The following is a 19,348-nucleotide window of genomic DNA, read 5'->3' as shown; positions in this document are numbered from 1 at the left end:
CGTTTGGGAGGAGTTTAGCGCTGACGTATGTGGCTCGAACAACCACATTCATTTACACCTGTCCAGTTTCATCTGAAACGCGTCCCAGACCACCTCCTGAAGGGGTTTGTACCGTCGGGTTTATATCCGTCTCGGAGGGCATTTAGACCTGGTCTTTTTACCATCGGATAGATATCGGATCACAGAAAACGTGTGAAGTGACCAGGTGTAAAAAGCCTCTTTTACCCCTTTTCCACCAGAAAGAACCGGGTGCTGGTTCAGAGCTGGTGCTGGTGCTGGGTCAATGTTGGTTCCCCTGGTGAACCTTCTAAGAACCGTTTCCCCTTCCATCAGTTAGAGAGCGTCACAGAGCCGAGTGTGACGTCACTGTATACGTGTCACGTTACACAGCGACGTTAGCGCAGCAGCGACAAACACAACAACAACAATGGTGGATGTTGCTTTACTGTTAATGCTCATGGCTTTGTGAACCTACATTAACACCCAAACGCGGCGAATCCGACGTGTACGTGCGGCTCCGTGTAATCTGTATAAACGGAGGTTGTGATGGAGAAAGTACTTAACGTTATTTTATCATTAACACAGAAAAAAGTTAGCTTTAGCATGTAGCTACCTACTATCATGTGTGCTGATAATGTATCGTATCGCGGTAAAGTAAAAGTGTATTAAACATTAGCATACTTAAGGTACATTATCTAATGCGCTAACAGTAGCCCCGCCCACAGCCCCGCCCACAGCCCTGACACAAGGGGTTCTTAAGTCTAGACCCAGCAACGTTTTGGTGCTACTTAAGAACCACTTTTCCTGGTTCAGACCCGGTGCTTTGGCGGTCGAAACAGAAAGAACTGGTTCTAAATTAGGCTCCAAACCTGCACTCAAACTGCTCCGGGGGTAAAGGGGCATTAGATTCTTCACATGTCCAGGCTTGGGCCACAGAACTACAGTACACAAGCACCATGACCATTAAAAAAACTAAAATGTAATGAACTTTGACCAAAACAGGGCTTTACGCTCTGATGAAGCCTCGGCAGACCGTTAATCTAAGTGACTTGTGGATTGTGTAAATGTTCGGATCTCTCAGCTTTCTGTTCTTCAGAGAAACTCTAATGGAGTGACTGAAGGACAAAGGCTTCAGTAGTCAGCATCGTGCTTTAAAAGGAAAGTCTTCTGTTTAATAGTCAGTAAGTGGAGGCATTAATATGATAATGTGGTTAAATGCAAGGGAAACTCGGGAATCACGGTCTGAGGCGTGAACATCTTCTCACAGCCTTTATATTCTGTCACATTGTTTTTCCCTGACATTTTGAGCTTGCTTAATAAAACTCGGTGTTGTTCACATTTTTTATGGCTTTCTGTTGCATTGATGAGCAATTCGCTTCAGACATGCAGAATATTGAGTTCAGATGCAAATCCAAACACTGCAGGCACCAAAATAGTGTCATAAATCCTGGTGACAAGCGAGCGTGGCTACATGCTTAAATACATTAAAGTAGAACATTTCATACACAGCTTCTGAATGTGTTCTGCTGAGACCTGCATCCTGCGGAGACAAAACCCTCACCACCTCACATCCATTTAAACCTCATTACTCCTCATTTCTCCCAGGAAATGTCAGTCTTATAAATGTCTCACCACCTGAGGGTCAAACTTTGGTCTTGTATGATCTAAAGGTGCAGATTTGTGATCAGTGTCTGGAGCAGTGATGCCTCGTCAGTCGGCTGTTCTTTACTATTGTTATTATAGCAGCTAAAAAGTCTCAGAGATATGAAGTGACTGCTGCGGCAGTGTAAAGTGGGATTGGGGTGGAAGGGTCAGGTGTGGGATTAGTGCAGGTGAGCTGCTGAGTGGTGGTGGTGGTGGTGGTGGCATTCGAGGGTGTTTTCTATAATGGTTTGAGAGACTCTTTAATAACAGTCTTATTTGTGAGGATGGGAGTGAGAGTTTGTCTCTCTACAGGAAGTGGAGGTGCTGCTGGGTCTGGGTCATGTCTAGTCAGGTGCTGTTGAGTGTTCAGGAGGTTCTCCTTTATGTGCTCAAACAGAATCGCTTGACTCTCCACAGTTCTGGTGAGATGAGAGATCTTCTTGAGTCCTGCTGAAGCCAACAATCATCTCTTTCCTCTCATCGATGCTGAGACATTGTTTTCTCTGCACATTTCTGCCAGCTTCTCTCCACCTCTCTGTACACCGACTTACTGTTGTTGAAGAAGCCGACAACTGTAATGACGTCAGCACACGTCATGGTGTTTGCAGCACAATCATGAGACCCGATGATAAAGAGCACTGACCTGAGCAGATCCTAGGGGAGCTTCAGGGTTCAGTGTGGTGGAGCTGGAGGAGGTGGAGGTGCTGCTGATCCTGACGGTCTGGGGTCTGAGGTCAAGAGTCCAGGATCCAGTTACAGAGGGATGTGGACAAACTGAAGTAGGCTCTAATAATAATAATAATAATAATAAATAAATGAATGAATAAATAAACAAATAATAATAATAACAAAAATGATGATGATGATGATAATAATAATTAAAAAATAAATAAACAAATAATAATAAAATAAACAAATAATAATAATAATAATAATAATAATAATAATAATAATAATAAAATAAACAAATAATAAGAATAATAAAAATGATGATGATATTATTATTATTATTATTATTATTATTATTATTATTATTATTATTATTATATGTAGAAACAAGCAGAAAGTTATCCAGTCCAAGCACAACAAATATTAACTTTTTCATCTCCAGTATGATCTCATTACCAGATTGCTGTAATTACCAAATTAATTCCAGCTCTATCTGACTCTCGGTTTCTGAGAAAGTCTCCATCATCTTCTTCTGAACTTTTCAGGTTGTGTATGAAAACATGCAGCTATTTATAATATGCAGTAAACTCTTTAGTAAATGAGTTTTAATTAAATTAATTCAGTTCATGACCATACATTAATCTCTGCACAGTTAGGACTTATTACGGTTTAATAAATATCCACGATCGGAATCTAGAGAATATTTTCATGCCAGATTTGAACAAATTTTCTAAAATGTTAGGACTAATTTACAACCGTTTGGGATTGAGGCTGAGTCACATGTTTAGAGTTAAAGCTTAGAGAACAACAGAAGAGATTTTACTGCAGTTCTTATTTATTTAAAAGTATGATGAGAAGCTCCATGCAGCTCGTCTCAGGAATCTGCTGACAGGTTTGTGTCTGCGTGACCTGGGCTTTGAGCCGTAGGGTTTCACTCCTCTGTCTGATATCTGACTCTGTTTGATCTTCGTGTTCATCTCGGACTTTACTGTCTCTTCTGATGCTCAGATGTTTGGACCGGTTCCTGAATCCTCGTCTTTCAGCTGTGGCCCTTGATACCACTTTGTTGTCACAGTGAAGTGCAACATCTAATTAAAAACCTCCACCAGAGAGCCGCTGAAATGAAATGAAATGAAATGAAATGAAATTGCACGTCCATAAAGAATCTGGAGGTCATTATTATGGCTGACGTGTCGACTGACTTTAATCATAAGAATCTACTTATTATCCATTACACACAATCTACTGTGTACATAAATGTGTAATTAAACTTTATTCTATCTGCTCCGAGGATCACAGGGAGTCCGAGAGTCAGACACAATCATGTGCTCAATTGTCACTTCATTATCAGAAGCTCATGGGATCGAACCTCCATGATGTCCATGTCTTGGTGTCTTGAACGTTCTCTCTCCTGCAGATCACAGACTGAAGTGTGTGAGTGTGAGCTGGTGTGTGCAGACCAGGACCGACACTGCTGTATGATGGAGGAGAGCTGGTCGTTACTGGGTGATTTAGCAGGTGACCAAACTGAGAAGAGAGAAATGAAAGCCGAATATGTCCGTGTGCAGTTTTACAACACGCCGTGCGGTCGATGGAAACCTTCAACATTCAGAGCCTTAGAGTCAGAAGCTTAAACAAAGGCTGTGGGTTACAATCTAACTAAACGAATCATGGCTAGTTTTCTCTGGTGTGGCTCATTATCTGAAGCACAGAGCTTTAATTATCCCCTTTTAGCTGCTTGTGCTTAGGGTCACATGCTCTCTGTAGCTCTGAGCTGGGTTTAAATCCTTTGCTCTTCATCACCACAGAGGAACATCCAGGTCTCTGTGGGGCTTCTTTACCCTCAGAACAGTGATGGAGCCTGACTGTGTGTGTGTGTGTGTGTGTGTGTGTGTTGTGTGGATTAAATTCACTGTGATGTTTCAGTTTAACACTCACTAGTTACTTCCTGTGATCACTTATGTTACAGCAGTAAACTCTCTCACAGTAAAGCAGTGAGGTCTTTTTCTCATCAGCCTTTCTTTCTTCTTCATTCCAGAAACGTTTCATTCATGAACACCGACACTGGAGTCTCCTTTTTTAAATGTTCAGCAGTTCTTAAATCCCTGTGGTGTTGAGTTACTACAGAAATATGTAACAAGAACCTAAACCTGAGTTAGAGAGAATACATCAGGACCTTCTGACCTTCTGATGATGAGACTCAAGAACCCAACATCACTGTGGTGTACATCTAAAATATACAACCACAAAATATAGATATATAAATGTGCCTCGTGGTGGTCCGGCGGCGGGACCCCACACTCTCAGTTGGGTAGTAAACCCAGCCACTGAAGGTCCCAAGCCCGGATCAGATGGCAGGGTTGCGTCAGGAAGGACATGATGCTGTAAATCACACATGTGGACCATGTGATCTGCTGTCAGGAACAGGGAGCAGCCAAAAGAACAACATCAGTAAATATAAATGTGGTGCATATGAATCTGTAGAGTATTAACTAACTAACTAACTAACTAACTAACTAACTAACTAACTCGGCTACGTTGAGAGAATGTGTTCAGTAACATTGTTTGCTTAAGGGGCTTTTTCTGCCTTTCCCAACAGTGCAGGAGGAAGTGATTCACTACAGACGTGTCCAGTAATCCTGAGGGAGATAAATTGGGTTTATGTTCTCACTGTATTGTCCTGTCTGAGCGTCTGACAGCTCTACACTCCTCCCATGTGTTTGTTGTAATCCAGACCAGCTGCTGGAGCAGAAATGTCCTTCCTCCTTCAGCCCTTCTTCTTCATTACGCTGAAATCTCGGCTCTCTTTGGGAGGTCATTAGCAGTTGTTTTTGAACAGCCACACTTCCATTTGGTCTGACGCTGCCACAGGCTCCAATTTGTAAAGGAGTTGACTGGATCCTTTGAACAGACTGAGACTGGTGTGAAAGTGTTCCACTATTAAGCCTAATTGGTAACCAGTTTGAAGCAGAGAGCCGTGCGATAGGCTCGTTACCTGTCTGTACGGTGGCCCTTTAGTCACACAGGACGTCAGCTAATAATCCCATTTTGTAGTTTAATTAATTAGGACAACTAACACACGATACACACAACACACAACAACACACTACACTATGAGTCAATTCATTTCATGATCCTGGCCTCATGATTTTATTGACTTTGTTTAAATCATCAGAATCTTTTGTATTAAATTTGAATGAAGAAAAATTATCAGATGGATCTTTGTCCTGGAAATAACTGCTGTAATAACTGATGTATAAAGTTATAATCAGTGTGAGTGAGATATAAAGGTTATAGAATCTGTTATAGATGGTTTCAGACCCTAAGTGTGTGATGTGGTGTGTGATGTGTGCTAAGTGTGTGATGTGGTGTGTGTGATGTGATGTGTGTGATGTGATGTGTGTGATGTGTGCTAAGTGTGTGATGTGGTGTGTGTGATGTGATGTGTGTTAAGTGTGTGATGTGATGTGTGTGGTGTGTGATGTGATGTGATGTGGTGTGTGTGATGTGATGTGTGCTAAGTGTGTGATGTGGTGTGTGTGATGTGATGTGTGCTAAGTGTGTGATGTGGTGTGTGTGATGTGATGTGTGCTAAGTGTGTGATGTGGTGTGTGTGATGTGTGCTAAGTGTGTGATGTGGTGTGTGTGATGTGATGTGTGCTAAGTGTGTGATGTGATGTGTGCTAAGTGTGTGATGTGATGTGTGCTAAGTGTGTGATGTGATGTGGTGTGCTAAGTGTGTGATGTGATGTGTGCTAAGTGTGATGTGATGTGTGTGATGTGTGCTAAGTGTGATGTGATGTGTGCTAAGTGTGATGTGTGTGATGTGTGCTAAGTGTGTGATGTGATGTGGTGTGCTAAGTGTGATGTGATGTGTGTGATGTGTGCTAAGTGTGATGTGATGTGATGTGTGCTAAGTGTGATGTGTGTGATGTGTGCTAAGTGTGTGATGTGATGTGGTGTGCTAAGTGTGATGTGATGTGTGTGATGTGTGCTAAGTGTGATGTGTGTGATGTGTGCTAAGTGTGATGTGTGTGATGTGTGCTAAGTGTGTGATGTGATGTGGTGTGCTAAGTGTGATGTGATGTGTGTGATGTGTGCTAAGTGTGTGATGTGATGTGGTGTGCTAAGTGTGATGTGATGTGTGTGATGTGTGCTAAGTGTGTGATGTGATGTGGTGTGCTAAGTGTGATGTGATGTGTGTGATGTGTGCTAAGTGTGATGTGTGTGATGTGTGCTAAGTGTGATGTGTGTGATGTGTGCTAAGTGTGATGTGTGTGATGTGTGCTAAGTGTGTGATGTGATGTGGTGTGTGCTAAGTGTGATGTGATGTGATGTGTGTGATGTGATGTGATGTGGTGTGTGCTAAGTGTGATGTGTGCTAAGTGTGATGTGTGTGATGTGATGTGGTGTGTGCTAAGTGTGATGTGTGTGATGTGTGTGATGTGTGTGATGTGATGTGATGTGTGCTAAGTGTGTGATAAACAAAATATATGGCTGTTACTATAATCAGAAATAAACAGAAGAACTACATCAGAACTACATACAAAACAGAACTACATACAAAACAGAACTACATACAAAACAGAACTACATACAAAACAGAACTACATACAAAACAGAACTACATCAGAACTACATCTCTCTAAAACAAGGTGCTTCCACATGTAGCCGTGTCGCTCGGTGTTTTTCCTGCACCATCCAGTATAAACACTACGGTTGTGTATAAAGATCCCAGCAGGAGAGAAGCAGTTCCTGTTCCCATCTGCCCCAGGTGATACCTGTGGTGTTCCTGTTCCCATCTGCCCCAGGTGATACCTGTGGTGTTCCTGTTCCCATCTGCCCCAGGTGATACCTGTGGTGTTCCTGTTCCCATCTGCCCCAGGTAATACATGTGGTGTTCCTGTTCCCATCTGCCCCAGGTGATACCTGTGGTGTTCCTGTTCCCATCTGCCCCAGGTGATACCTGTGGTGTTCCTGTTCCCATCTGCCCCAGGTGATACCTGTGGTGTTCCTGTTCCCATCTGCCCCAGGTGATACCTGTGGTGTCCCTGTTCCCATCTGCCCCAGGTGATACCTGTGGTGTCCCTGTTCCCATCATGAGGAAAAGCTCCTGATGAACAGTGGAATGTTCTGCAGCATTCCCAGAGTAAAGCTTCATGCTGATCACCTGCCTGATCACAGAGCTTTCACCTGTGATCTCTGAGGTTCTGTCTGGCTCGTGGCCTTCACTTGGATCAGTCATGCAAAAAGTGTAATAGTCTCAGACCCAGCAGTGCACCGAAAAAACTGCTAAGCCTCATGGTGCCCAGCTGCTGGTGAGGATATTAAACCCAACTCAGCATGAACGATGGACCAGCTTGGAAAGTTTAAAGGTTACCTGCTGCCTCATATTTTTGGGTTGTTTCTCCGAGAGTTTGTGGCTCTTTGGCCTGTGGACAGAAGAGTGGTTGTAAAATGTTTTCCCCAGGATCTGGAGACGACTTCTTATCTAAATGACAGTTGCAATGAGAGTTCTCACACGTATCACTGGGTTAGGCAAAGATTAGAGTGAAATCTGTAGGATCTGTTTAAAGCCCTGAGCAAACACACGTCGGTATTACAGGTCGACTCTCAGACCGCGCACTCAGACTTACAGCTTCACACTCACAGCGTGTTATATGCTTTACAGAGTCTTAGCTCTTATTTATATAAAAACTACTTCATAATATCAAATTTATATTTCTACTTTTAGCCCTTAAACGATTAAGTAGTAATGCTCAGTTCTCAATAGGAGTCAAATAACCTCACTGTTAGCATTAGCATGTACCGAGGCGCGGCGGTGAGTGTCGCCCGCGGCTACGGAAGGTAGGCGAAGTCGGGCGAATCCTGAACCAGGTTTATGTCAGCGGTGACGTCCGTATACTTAGACATGGTTGTTCTGTCGCTTGTTGCGATGTTGCATTGCAATTTTTTTTGATGAATGCGAGGTTTACTGTTTAATACGTTTTACTTTGTGTTGCAGGAGTTCTGATTTAATATTCACTTTAAAATATTGTCTTTTCTTCAGAAAATAAGGTAATATAATAATTGCAGTATATACGGTTTAGATTGTTACACCACAAACTGTTAAAAGTGCTGTTTGCTGCTGCATTAATACTTTTTAAGGTTTCTTGTGTTTTCAGACACATTTTCCGTATTTCCTTACCAAAAACAAATACATCAGAATAACACTTGTATACATTTACTTTTAAAGGTAGAAAAGAACACAGATATCGGATCGGCATCGGCCCATACCGGCAAACTCTGGTATCGGAATCGAATCAGAAAAGAAATAGTGGTATCGGTGCATCCCTATTAGCAAGGACATGGGAGTAAGCCTGTAATTGTGGGAAGACAGAAAGCAGCCCCTTCTAATGGCCGTATTCTCAGGTGACGTGTATTTGCTTGTAAAGTCACTGAGCAGCAGGAAAGTAGTGAATGTGCCAGAGACGGATAAAGTGAATAATTCCTCAGACATGTCCATGCATCTGCACTGACATCACACATTTGGTAGAAGTAGATGAAAATGCAAAGTCACACACACATACACACACACACACACACACACACACACACACACACACACACACACACACACACACACACACACACATACACACACAGTGTGAGAGAGAGAGCGAAGGAGAGAGCAAAATCTGCTGCATTCAGGCAGCCTGATTCATTCCGGTTAAAGAAACCTCTGAGGCGTTTGGGAGGCTCATAACTGGAGATATGGGGCTGTACTCAGTGGTGGAGAACACAGGATTCAAACCCCTGTCTGGGGCAAGAGAAGGCAACGTGACGTCGACAGCACACACAAATAACAGCAGATTGCAAAATAAGAAGTCCTATATTCCAGACAGCAGTGTGAGACTCGTATCTGTGAGCTTCTGTGCCAACACCGAGGCATCATCACTTTTCTAACGTTGAAGGTTTTAATCAAATGAAATGTAAATCATCATGAAGATCGTATCATTTCCTATCAGATATTATCTCTGACTTTTGTCCCCGTATGTTGACCGTATGTTCGGTATTATAATGTTATTTATAGATAAGAACCAGGAGTTTAACTGATGACTTGGTTTAACTGTGTCTGTAGAATGTGTTCATTGTTCTCATGTCTGTTTGTGTTGCAGTTTCCCACAACTCTAAGGGATGGAGTGGCTCATCATCTCTCTGATAATCCTGGTTGTTTCTACCTCCGGACATCTCTGTCCCAAGCGCTGCATGTGCCAAAACCTCTCTCCATCGCTCGCTATCCTTTGTGCCAAGACGGGCCTGCTCTTTGTACCCACCGTAATCGATCGCCGGACAGTAGAACTTCGTCTCACTGAGAACTTCATCACTACAGTAAGGAGAAGAGACTTTACCAACATGACCAGTCTCCTGCACCTGACGCTGTCACGCAACGCCATCAGCCAGATCATGCCTCACACATTTGCTGACCTCAAGCGGCTGCGAGCGATGCATCTGGACAGCAACCGCCTCAGTGTGGTCACAGACGACCACTTCCAGGGTCTAACTAATCTGAGACACCTTATTTTAGCCAACAATCAGCTCCATGACATTTCTCCACATGCTTTTGATGACTTCCTGGGGACTCTTGAAGACCTGGATCTGTCTTACAATAATCTGGTGGACATTCCTTGGGACACCATTGGGAGGCTCACCAATGTAAACACGCTTAACATGGACCATAACCTTATAGATCACGTCCCTTTAGGAGTGTTTTCCAACCTACACAAACTAGCTCGTCTGGATATGACCTCCAATAAACTGAAAAAGATTCCTCCTGATCCTTTGTTTCTTAGGATCCCAGTTTATGCCAAGTCCAAGGGGTCTCCACTGACCTCACTTGTTCTTAGCTTTGGAGGAAACCCTCTGCATTGTAACTGTGAGCTCCTTTGGCTAAGACGGCTAACGAGAGAAGATGACCTGGAAACGTGTGCCACACCTCCTGATCTTACCGCTAAATACTTTTGGACAATTCCTGAGGAAGAGTTCATCTGTGAGCCACCTGTTATTACAAGGAGGTCCTTCAAGACCTTTGCTATGGAGGGTCAGCCAGCCAGCTTAAAATGTAAAGCCAATGGTGACCCTGACCCAGACATCCACTGGATTTCTCCGGAAGGTCGTCTGATCTCCAACACTTCCCGCACTCTCACCTTTAGCAACGGTAGCCTGGATATAAACATTACCTCCCTGAAGGACACAGGCGTGTTCACTTGTATTGCCTCCAATGCTGCTGGTGAATCTACAGGCACCGTGGAGCTTGTGGTCACTCCACTTCCTCACCTGGCCAATAGCACTAATCGCGTCCAGGAGCCTGATCCAGGACCATCTGATATCTTGACATCTGCCAAGTCCAGCTCTTCCTATAGCAATGATACAAGAATACAAGAAAAGCCAACAATACTAGCAGAGCTCACTGCAAACTCTGCTCTCATCAGATGGCCTTCACAGCAGCATTTCCCAAGTATTAGGATGTTCCAGATTCAGTACAACAGCTCAGTAGACGACACTTTGGTCTACAGGTAAGTGGCACCACGTGTCCAGACTATACACATCACTACCTTCAGCTCAGTTATCTACTCGTAAGATCCATCCAGGATTTGTTCCTAACATAAAGCAGAATCATGAAACCAGCAGGTGAAGATGTGAAGCTGAAATGATGGTTTTCGAGAATCACTCGCTTTCTTCGACGCCGCTTTTGCAAGCAGCTTGTTGTAGTATATAATTTTCAGATAAAGTGTGCAGTAGTGAAACACTGATCCTGGAGTTATTTTCTTACTCACTCACGTCTGGGTTCCAACCAGTTTACAGCTTTATTTAGATAAAGGATGACACTGTGGATGTGTTGACTTGGTTTTTAGATATTCTTTAGCTGTCGTTTTTTTTTTTACAGGAGACATTTATTTATTTATTAATAGGAATTTTGAATTATTGTGTAATATTTATTTTATCATCTTTCAGCCAGTATTTTGTAGGGTGTCAGTAATTTTCTAACATGATTGCATCCTTTGTCACTGAGGAATGCTGGCTGTGACTAAACACTTTTCTCTGCAGGATGATCCCATCTACAAATCAGGACTTTTTGGTGAGAGATCTGTCGTCTGGGCGCGAGTACGACCTGTGTGTGCTGGCTGTGTACGAGGACAGCGTAACCTCACTCACTGCCACACGGCAGGTGGGCTGCGTCTCCTTCATCACACATGCCGAGTTCACCCAGTGCCATGTGTTGCGCAGTCACTTTTTGGGTGGAACCATAATCATCATCATCGGTGGCATCATTGTAGCATCTGTGCTGGTCTTCATCATCATCCTTATGATTCGCTACAAAGTCTACAGCCAGCATGGGCCGAAGGCCGGCAAGGGACTCGCCAAGACCAAGGTGCGTTCACAGAGCAACGGAGGAGGACAGGGTCTGGGACAAATGCCCTGCTCCGGCTCTAAAGTCGTGGAGGGGCAGGAGGACCAAGGATCAGGATTCGGGGGAGTCACACGGGTGACATCGTCCTCTCTCAAAGACTGCATTACCATGGCTTTAGTTATGGACTGTGAGAAGGGACTGCAGAGCTCAGAGGCCAGCGGTGAGGGCACAGTTTTACCCCTACAGAAGCGTCTCTCCAGGACTTGCCTAGAGCAAAAAGCTCAACCTTCTCTGTCCACCATCGATGGGACTGCAACTGTGGAAGGAAGTAAGTGAAGGATAATGAAATTGTGTAACTTTCGTTTGCTTTTAAACCCTGAAAATCACGTTCCTTGAATTCTCGACAGTTGCCGGTGTTCTGATATAAGTGCCTTCAGACAGGTCAGTGGAGTTCCTGGATGAATTCCCAATGAATGAGACTAAAGTTATAAAGTTTTTTTCTTACAATTTAATCCAATTACCAGTAGGGTCTGATGGTGCAGGAGAGAGAGAAGGAATCTATCAGAGTCCATAGTTACAATAGTGAAGAATGAATTGTGTTAACTGTGTTATAGAGACACCAATATGTTTGGACATACAGCTGAATAATAATAATAATAATAATAATAATAATAATAATAATAATAATAATAATAATAATAGGTTTTCTTGATATAATTATAGAGTTGTTATTGAATGGTGGTGTGTTTTGTGCTGAGGTTCGTGTGATTTATTTGGAATTATCAGTGAACTCAGTGGATGAACTGATTATACTTTGGATCCAGACATGGTGACGGTCACAGCAAGGTCAACTGTCTGCAGTAGCTTCTCTTCACTAGCTTCTTCCTGTCAAATGTACATGTCAAATACCTTTCTGGTGGACATTAGTAAGAAGATGCGTTACACTCCGTGGTTATGGAGGCATTCACTGATTAGTGTAATTACTTTAGTGTCATTATTTCTTTTTAAATCATTATCAACCCAGTCGTAAGCTGATATATATATACACACGTGTGTGTGGGAGGGTGGGGGTTTTGGGGGGATTTATGGGTGACATGGTGTTGGGGGTAGCTATGTGTGGTGAGGTGAGAAGGTCTCAGCTCATGTTAGAGATGATGTGTGGTGAGGTGAGAAGGTCTCAGCTCATGTTAGTGATGTGTGGTGAGGTGAGAAGGTCTCAGCTCATGTTAGTGTGGTGAGGTGAGAAGGTCTCAGCTCATGTTAGAGATGTGAGATGAGAAGGTCTCAGCTCATGTTAGTGATGTGTGGTGAGAAGGTCTCAGCTCATGTTAGTGTGGTGAGGAGAGGAGGTCTCAGCTCATGTTAGTGTGGTGAGGTGAGAAGGTCTCAGCTCATGTTAGTGATGTGTGGTGAGGTGAGAAGGTCTCAGCTCATGTTAGAGATGATGTGTGGTGAGGTGAGAAGGTCTCAGCTCATGTCAGTGATGTGTGGTGAGGTGAGAAGGTCTCAGCTCATGTTAGTGATGTGTGGTGAGGTGAGAAGGTCTCAGCTCATGTTAGTGATGTGTGGTGAGGTGAGAAGGTCTCAGCTCATGTTAGTGATGTGTGGTGAGGTGAGAAGGTCTCAGCTCATGTTAGTGATGTGTGGTGAGGTGAGAAGGTCTCAGCTCATGTTAGTGATGTGTGGTGAGGTGAGAAGGTCTCAGCTCATGTTAGTGATGTGTGGTGAGGTGAGAAGGTCTCAGCTCATGTTAGTGATGTGTGGTGAGGTGAGAAGGTCTCAGCTCATGTTAGAGATGTGTGGTGAGGTGAGAAGGTCTCAGCTCATGTTAGTGATGTGTGGTGAGGTGAGAAGGTCTCAGCTCATGTCAGTGACCTGCAGTGTGTCCTGTTCTGTCCTTCTCTGTACAGTCAGTTTGACTTTTATGGATTTTTCTCTGATTATAGCTGAAAAATCGAGTTGACAGGTTGTGCCTTAGACGGACAGCTGAGCTAGCTGAGAGAGAGATAGATGTAAACTTAAAAACAGTGTTTGTTTCTTCCTTTTCTCCTCTCACACATTCCCTCTGTACCTTTCAGACACAACAGACCAGCAGGGCGGTGAGGAGAAAAAGGTTTTGCCAGAATGGGGCAATTTAAAAATTTGATGACCTCCTAATGTTGTCAGGCAAGAGACAGCCATCAACCCTGACAAGTAATGAGTTTGTTCTTTCTTTCTTTCTTTCTTTCTTTCTTTCTTTCTTTCTTTCTTTCTTTCTTTCTTTCTTTCTTTCTTTCTTTCTTTCTTTCTTTCTTTCTTTCTTTCTTTCTTTCTTTCTTTCTTTCTTTCTTTCTTTCTTTTTCTTTCTTCATCTCCTCAGGCATTATGGGGATGTTCTGATTGGGGATTAGTGATTTCAGTGAATCTCTAATCTGATTGAATATTGTGATGAATGTATTCATGTAACATTCAGATGTCAATTTATATGTCTTGTTAAGATCTTTATTATTATTATTCTTATTATTATTATTATTATTATTATTATTATTATTATTATTCTTATTATTATTATTATTATTATTATTATTATTATTATTATTATTATTATTATTATTATGGTTGTTGTTGTTGTTGTTGTTTCTCTCTCTTCCTTCAGAGCTCCCTAAGTGACCTGAAATCATGGAAAAAAATAAAGACTGATTGAGGGAATTATTTCTTTAAAGGAAAAAGTGCCATTCTTTTATCTCTAAGACTGTCCAAGAAATTATATTTATGGACTTTAAGAATTCGCTGTTGAAGAACAAAGACGTCTGAGTCTGTGGTTGTTGTATGTCTCTGGCTTGTGGACTTTCCTACCTTCTCTCCTCTCTGAGACCAGGAGTGTCTTGTATTACAGTGTTCATCACAGAAGGTGAGTAAAGTCTCACTCGTGTTCTTCACGTGTCTTATCCCTTTAGGTCCTGTCCTACAGAACGCATACAGAGATGTTTAAAAGTGTTGTTTTTTCCTCACAATCCACATTTCTGCTGAAACTGAAAGGGTTACAGTTAGCGCCTGGGGGCGGGGTTACAGTTAGCGCCTGGGGGCGGGGCTGTGGGCGGGGTTACTGTGAGATACTGTGACATAAGACTCGGCTCTGTGATGCTCTCTAGCCCATGGAAAGGCAAACCGGTTCTTAGAAGGCTCGCCAGTGGAACCCACTTCGAACCAGCACCAGCACTAGCTCTGATCCAGCACCCGGTTCTGGTGGAAAGGGGGGACTAGTGAACCAGAGTTAATGCATCCAGTGATGGAGACTTAAAGCACTTTTGTACGTCGCTCTGGATAAGAGAGTCTGCAACATGCTGTGAATGTAAACCCAGTGTTTATGGGGCTGTCTGTGTGGCTCACAGCAGGAGTAGAAGCTCTCCATCATCATCACTGTGCTCTGATTAACATCATTAGTTTTAACATGTTGTCTTACTTCCTTTTCTGAGTTTCCTGATAGCAGGAGTTCCTACTGATATATAAAACCAGACTTCCAGGTGACTGGCCCTCTGTAATGAGCTGATCTTTGTGGTATAAATGCTGCCACTGAGAGCCCTGAGGAATAAAACCCATCTCCTGCCAGCCTGCGTCACTGCACAGTGACGTGCCATGCATCAAAACAGCTCTGTTCTTCTCAGCCGCATTTAAGTACCAAAGGTAAATAATAAACAGCCGACCTGATGGATCGACCTGATGGATCGACCTGATGGATCGACCTGATGGATCGACCTGATGAATCGACCTGATGAATCGACCTGATGGATCGACCTGATGGATCGACCTGATGGATCGACCTGATGGATCGACCTGATGGATCGACCATTTTACAGACCCATGTGCACAAATATGGCGTGTGGAATCGTGCAGTCCATCAATAGTTTGGAAATCAGTCTCGTCTGTGAAAGTATGAGCCGCTGCCTGACACCACACAGATTTATCAGACATGTCAGATTTATTACTCAGGACACAGAGATAAAAACGTGTCACATGTACAGAGAGACACAAAGCTGCCGTTTTTACTTTATATAATTTTTTTATAATAAAGCACAAGACAGAAACTTACTGTATTTATTATTACCTCATAATTAGTGATGATGTGTATGATCACTTTAATACGTCTCTGTGGATGTGTACTGACAAAGTAGTGAAGAAGCTAAACGCTGCGCAGCTTGACATCAGAACCGACGGGTATTAAAGTTCCCTGCTGGCTGTTTTTTTTTTTTTTTTTTAGCTGGATTTCTCTGGTGCTTACATTAGCACTAATAGTTCAGTATAAAGGTAATTAGAGTCTTTACCCTCTCACTTCATTAGGAAAGTCACTTTGACTTGTCTAGCTTAATTCATTGGCTGATTAAAAGATCAATTCTTGGCTAATTAGTGCTTCCTGATGACGTACAGATCATCCAGCCGATTGCTTCCTACTGCAGCTTACACACATTTATAACTGAAGGATCTCCAGCTAATCGAAGCAGAATAACAAACGATGCCGTAATAATCGCATAATTACATTATCTTCATCACTCAGATTCTCTACAGGATCTCTTCAGTTAGCAAAATGTTTTGAAGTGAAACTTTTATAAACTTTACATTTTATTCCAATGAAGACTGTTTAATTTTACAGTTAAATAAATCATTAAATACCAGATTTGTACAATCACCGTCACTGCGGTCTGTCTCGGTCTGGGAAAGTCTGATTGAAGAAGCTGTTAGAGATCAGACGTCGTATCGAGTCAGATCACACAGTGCTGTTGGAATACCAAGAGCTGTGTCTCAGGGCGCTGACAGCAATAATGTGCTTATGACAGTGAGGAGCATCAGACGTCACAGTGCTGAGAAGAACAACACCGTGGATCTGAAATGTCTTACTGACAAACACAGAAAAGGAGAAAGACAAAAGTACTTAGGTACATAAGACAAAATAACTATTTAGAGACGTGTGTGTGTGTTAGACGTGTGTGTGTGTGTTAGACGTGTGTGTGTTAGACGTGTGTGTGTTAGACGTGTGTGTGTGTGTTAGACGTGTGTGTGTGTGTTAGACGTGTGTGTGTGTGTTAGACGTGTGTGTGTGTGTTAGACGTGTGTGCGTTAGAGACGTGTGTGCGTGTGCGTTAGAGACGTGTGTGCGTGTGCGTTAGAGACGTGTGTGCGTGTGCGTTAGAGACGTGTGTGTGTGTGCGTTAGAGACGTGTGTGTGTGTGCGTTAGAGACGTGTGTGCGTGTGCGTTAGAGACGTGTGTGTAGATGATCATCACACAGTTCCTGCAGATTATTCAGATCGATTTTTCAGCCTTATTTTGAAGTCATTACAATGAAACCCAATTAAAACACAACACCATTACTGTCCCCATCATGTCCTAGTGTGACGTCTGTTCCTGCTCCTGTGCTGTTTGTCACTGCTTCACTTCTCCTGCTTGTGTTATTGTGGGGGCTGTAAACAGGCTCAGGGTCCAGGCTCTGATATTCTTTCTCTTTTTTCTTTAGGTATTCTCCTTTTCCCATCCTTAGGCATATCCAGAAAGTTCCAGTAGGAGATGTAGGACACACCTGAGACCTGAGACCTGATCTTCTCTTCTCTTCTCTTCTCTTCTCTTCTCTTCTCTTCTCTTCTCTCCTCTCCTCTCCTCTCCTCTCCTCTCCTCTCCTCTCCTCTCTTCTTCAACTCATGTCTACAAGAACTGACTGAAGACACAGAATAAATGACACAACACACAGGAGTCTGAGGAGCCCAAGGGTTTTTTCTAATGTTCTTTAACTTTACTTTGATGTTTTGTTTAGTAGTGTACATAACTGTACATAACTGTACATAACTGTACATAGCTGTACATAAGCAATTTTAAATCTTATAGTTTTGTACATGTATTTTTTATGGCGTTTAATCATATAAAGAGTGTTTGACTCAAAGATTTAATGTAAAGACACAAACACACAAAGTCGGTTGACACAGTGAGAGAAACTGCACCTTTCATGTGTGGGCTGGAGATGATGATGATGATGATGGGAAAATAATCAAACTTTAACCAAATTAATGCATCATGACACTAACCCTGACACGACCATGACCACACTGACCATGACACTAACCCTGAAATGACCACACTGACCATGACCACACTGGCCATGACACTAACCCTGAAATGACCACACTGACCATGACACTAACCCTGACATGACCATGACCACACTGACCATGACCACACTGACCATGACCACACTGACCATGACACTAACCCTGAAATGACCACACTGACCATGACCACACTGGCCATGACACTTACCCTGAAATGACCACACTGACCATGACACTAACCCTGAAATGACCACACTGACCATGACACTAACCCTGACACGACCATGACCACACTGACCATGACCACACTGACCATGACCACACTGACCATGACACTAACCCTGACACGACCATGACCACACTGACCATGACCACACTGACCATGACCACACTGACCATGACACTAACCCTGAAATGACCACACTGACCATGACCACACTGGCCATGACACTAACCCTGAAATGACCACACTGACCATGACACTAACCCTGACATGACCATGACCACACTGACCATGACACTAACCCTGACATGACCATGACCACACTGACCATGACACTAACCCTGCCATGACCATGACCACACTGACCATGACACTAACCCTGACATGACCATGACCACACTGACCATGACACTAACCCTGACATGACCGCACTGACCATGACACTAACCCTGACATGACCACACTGATCATGACACTAACCCTGACATGACCATGACCACACTGACCATGACACTAACCCTGACATGACCATGACCACACTGACCATGACACTAACCCTGACATGACCATGACCACACTGACCATGACACTAACCCTGACATGACCACACTGACCATGACACTAACCCTGACATGACCATGACCACACTGACCATGACACTAACCCTGACATGACCATGACCACACTGACCATGACACTAACCCTGACATGACCATGACCACACTGACCATGACACTAACCCTGACATGACCACACTGACCATGACACTAACCCTGACATGACCATGACCACACTGACCATGACACTAACCCTGACATGACCATGACCACACTGACCATGACACTAACCCTGACATGACCATGACCACACTGACCATGACACTAACCCTGACATGACCATGACCACACTGACCATGACACTAACCCTGACATGACCACACTGACCATGACACTAACCCTGACATGACTATGACCACACTGACCATGACACTAACCCTGGGGTCTTTAACACTGGGTTTATTCATGTGATGTGTAAGAATGAGACCATCTTTAAGTGGACATAAGTGAAGAGGCTTCTGTTCTTAGATACAAGATTAAATAAATATCTCTGATTTAAACTGTCTTTAGTGTCTCAAACCCATCACACACATTACACACACATACACATTACATTACACACACATTACACACACATTACACACACATTACACACACATTACACACACATTACACACACATACACATTACATTACAGGAAATCAGTGGTGTTTTGTAAAAAAAAACTGTTCTGGAGTTCTGAACAATAGAAGATGTGACTTTGGTTTGGGTTTTGATGATGATGATGATGA

The 19,348-nt window shown here is 43.1% G+C and overlaps 1 protein-coding gene across 4 annotated transcripts in view; it reads left to right on the top strand.

The window, feature by feature from the left end:
* Positions 1 to 19,141, top strand: part of zgc:172282 (leucine-rich repeat and fibronectin type III domain-containing protein 1-like protein) — a 37,555-nt gene extending 18,414 nt beyond the window's left edge. The window contains exons 2-6 of one of the 4 annotated variants that reach the window (XR_007144398.1): positions 9,471 to 10,868; positions 11,401 to 12,032; positions 13,783 to 13,897; positions 14,340 to 14,594; positions 17,192 to 19,141. Coding sequence is in view for 1 of the 4 variants with exons in the window: in XM_047820756.1 (XP_047676712.1) it covers positions 9,490 to 10,868; positions 11,401 to 12,032; positions 13,783 to 13,850 (2,079 nt within the window). In the remaining 3 variants the exon portion in view is untranslated. Of the gene's footprint in view, positions 1 to 9,470; positions 10,869 to 11,400; positions 12,033 to 13,782; positions 13,898 to 14,339; positions 14,761 to 14,835; positions 14,886 to 17,191 lie in introns of those variants that run through there. The other 3 variants (XR_007144396.1, XR_007144397.1, XM_047820756.1) reach the window with 3 other exon arrangements.
* Positions 19,142 to 19,348: the final 207 nt, after the last annotated feature.

This window comes from Tachysurus fulvidraco, chromosome 11, assembly GCF_022655615.1.
Source record: "Tachysurus fulvidraco isolate hzauxx_2018 chromosome 11, HZAU_PFXX_2.0, whole genome shotgun sequence".
Taxonomy (NCBI): Eukaryota; Metazoa; Chordata; class Actinopteri; order Siluriformes; family Bagridae; genus Tachysurus; species Tachysurus fulvidraco.
This window is presented reverse-complemented; position numbering and strand designations above follow the sequence as displayed.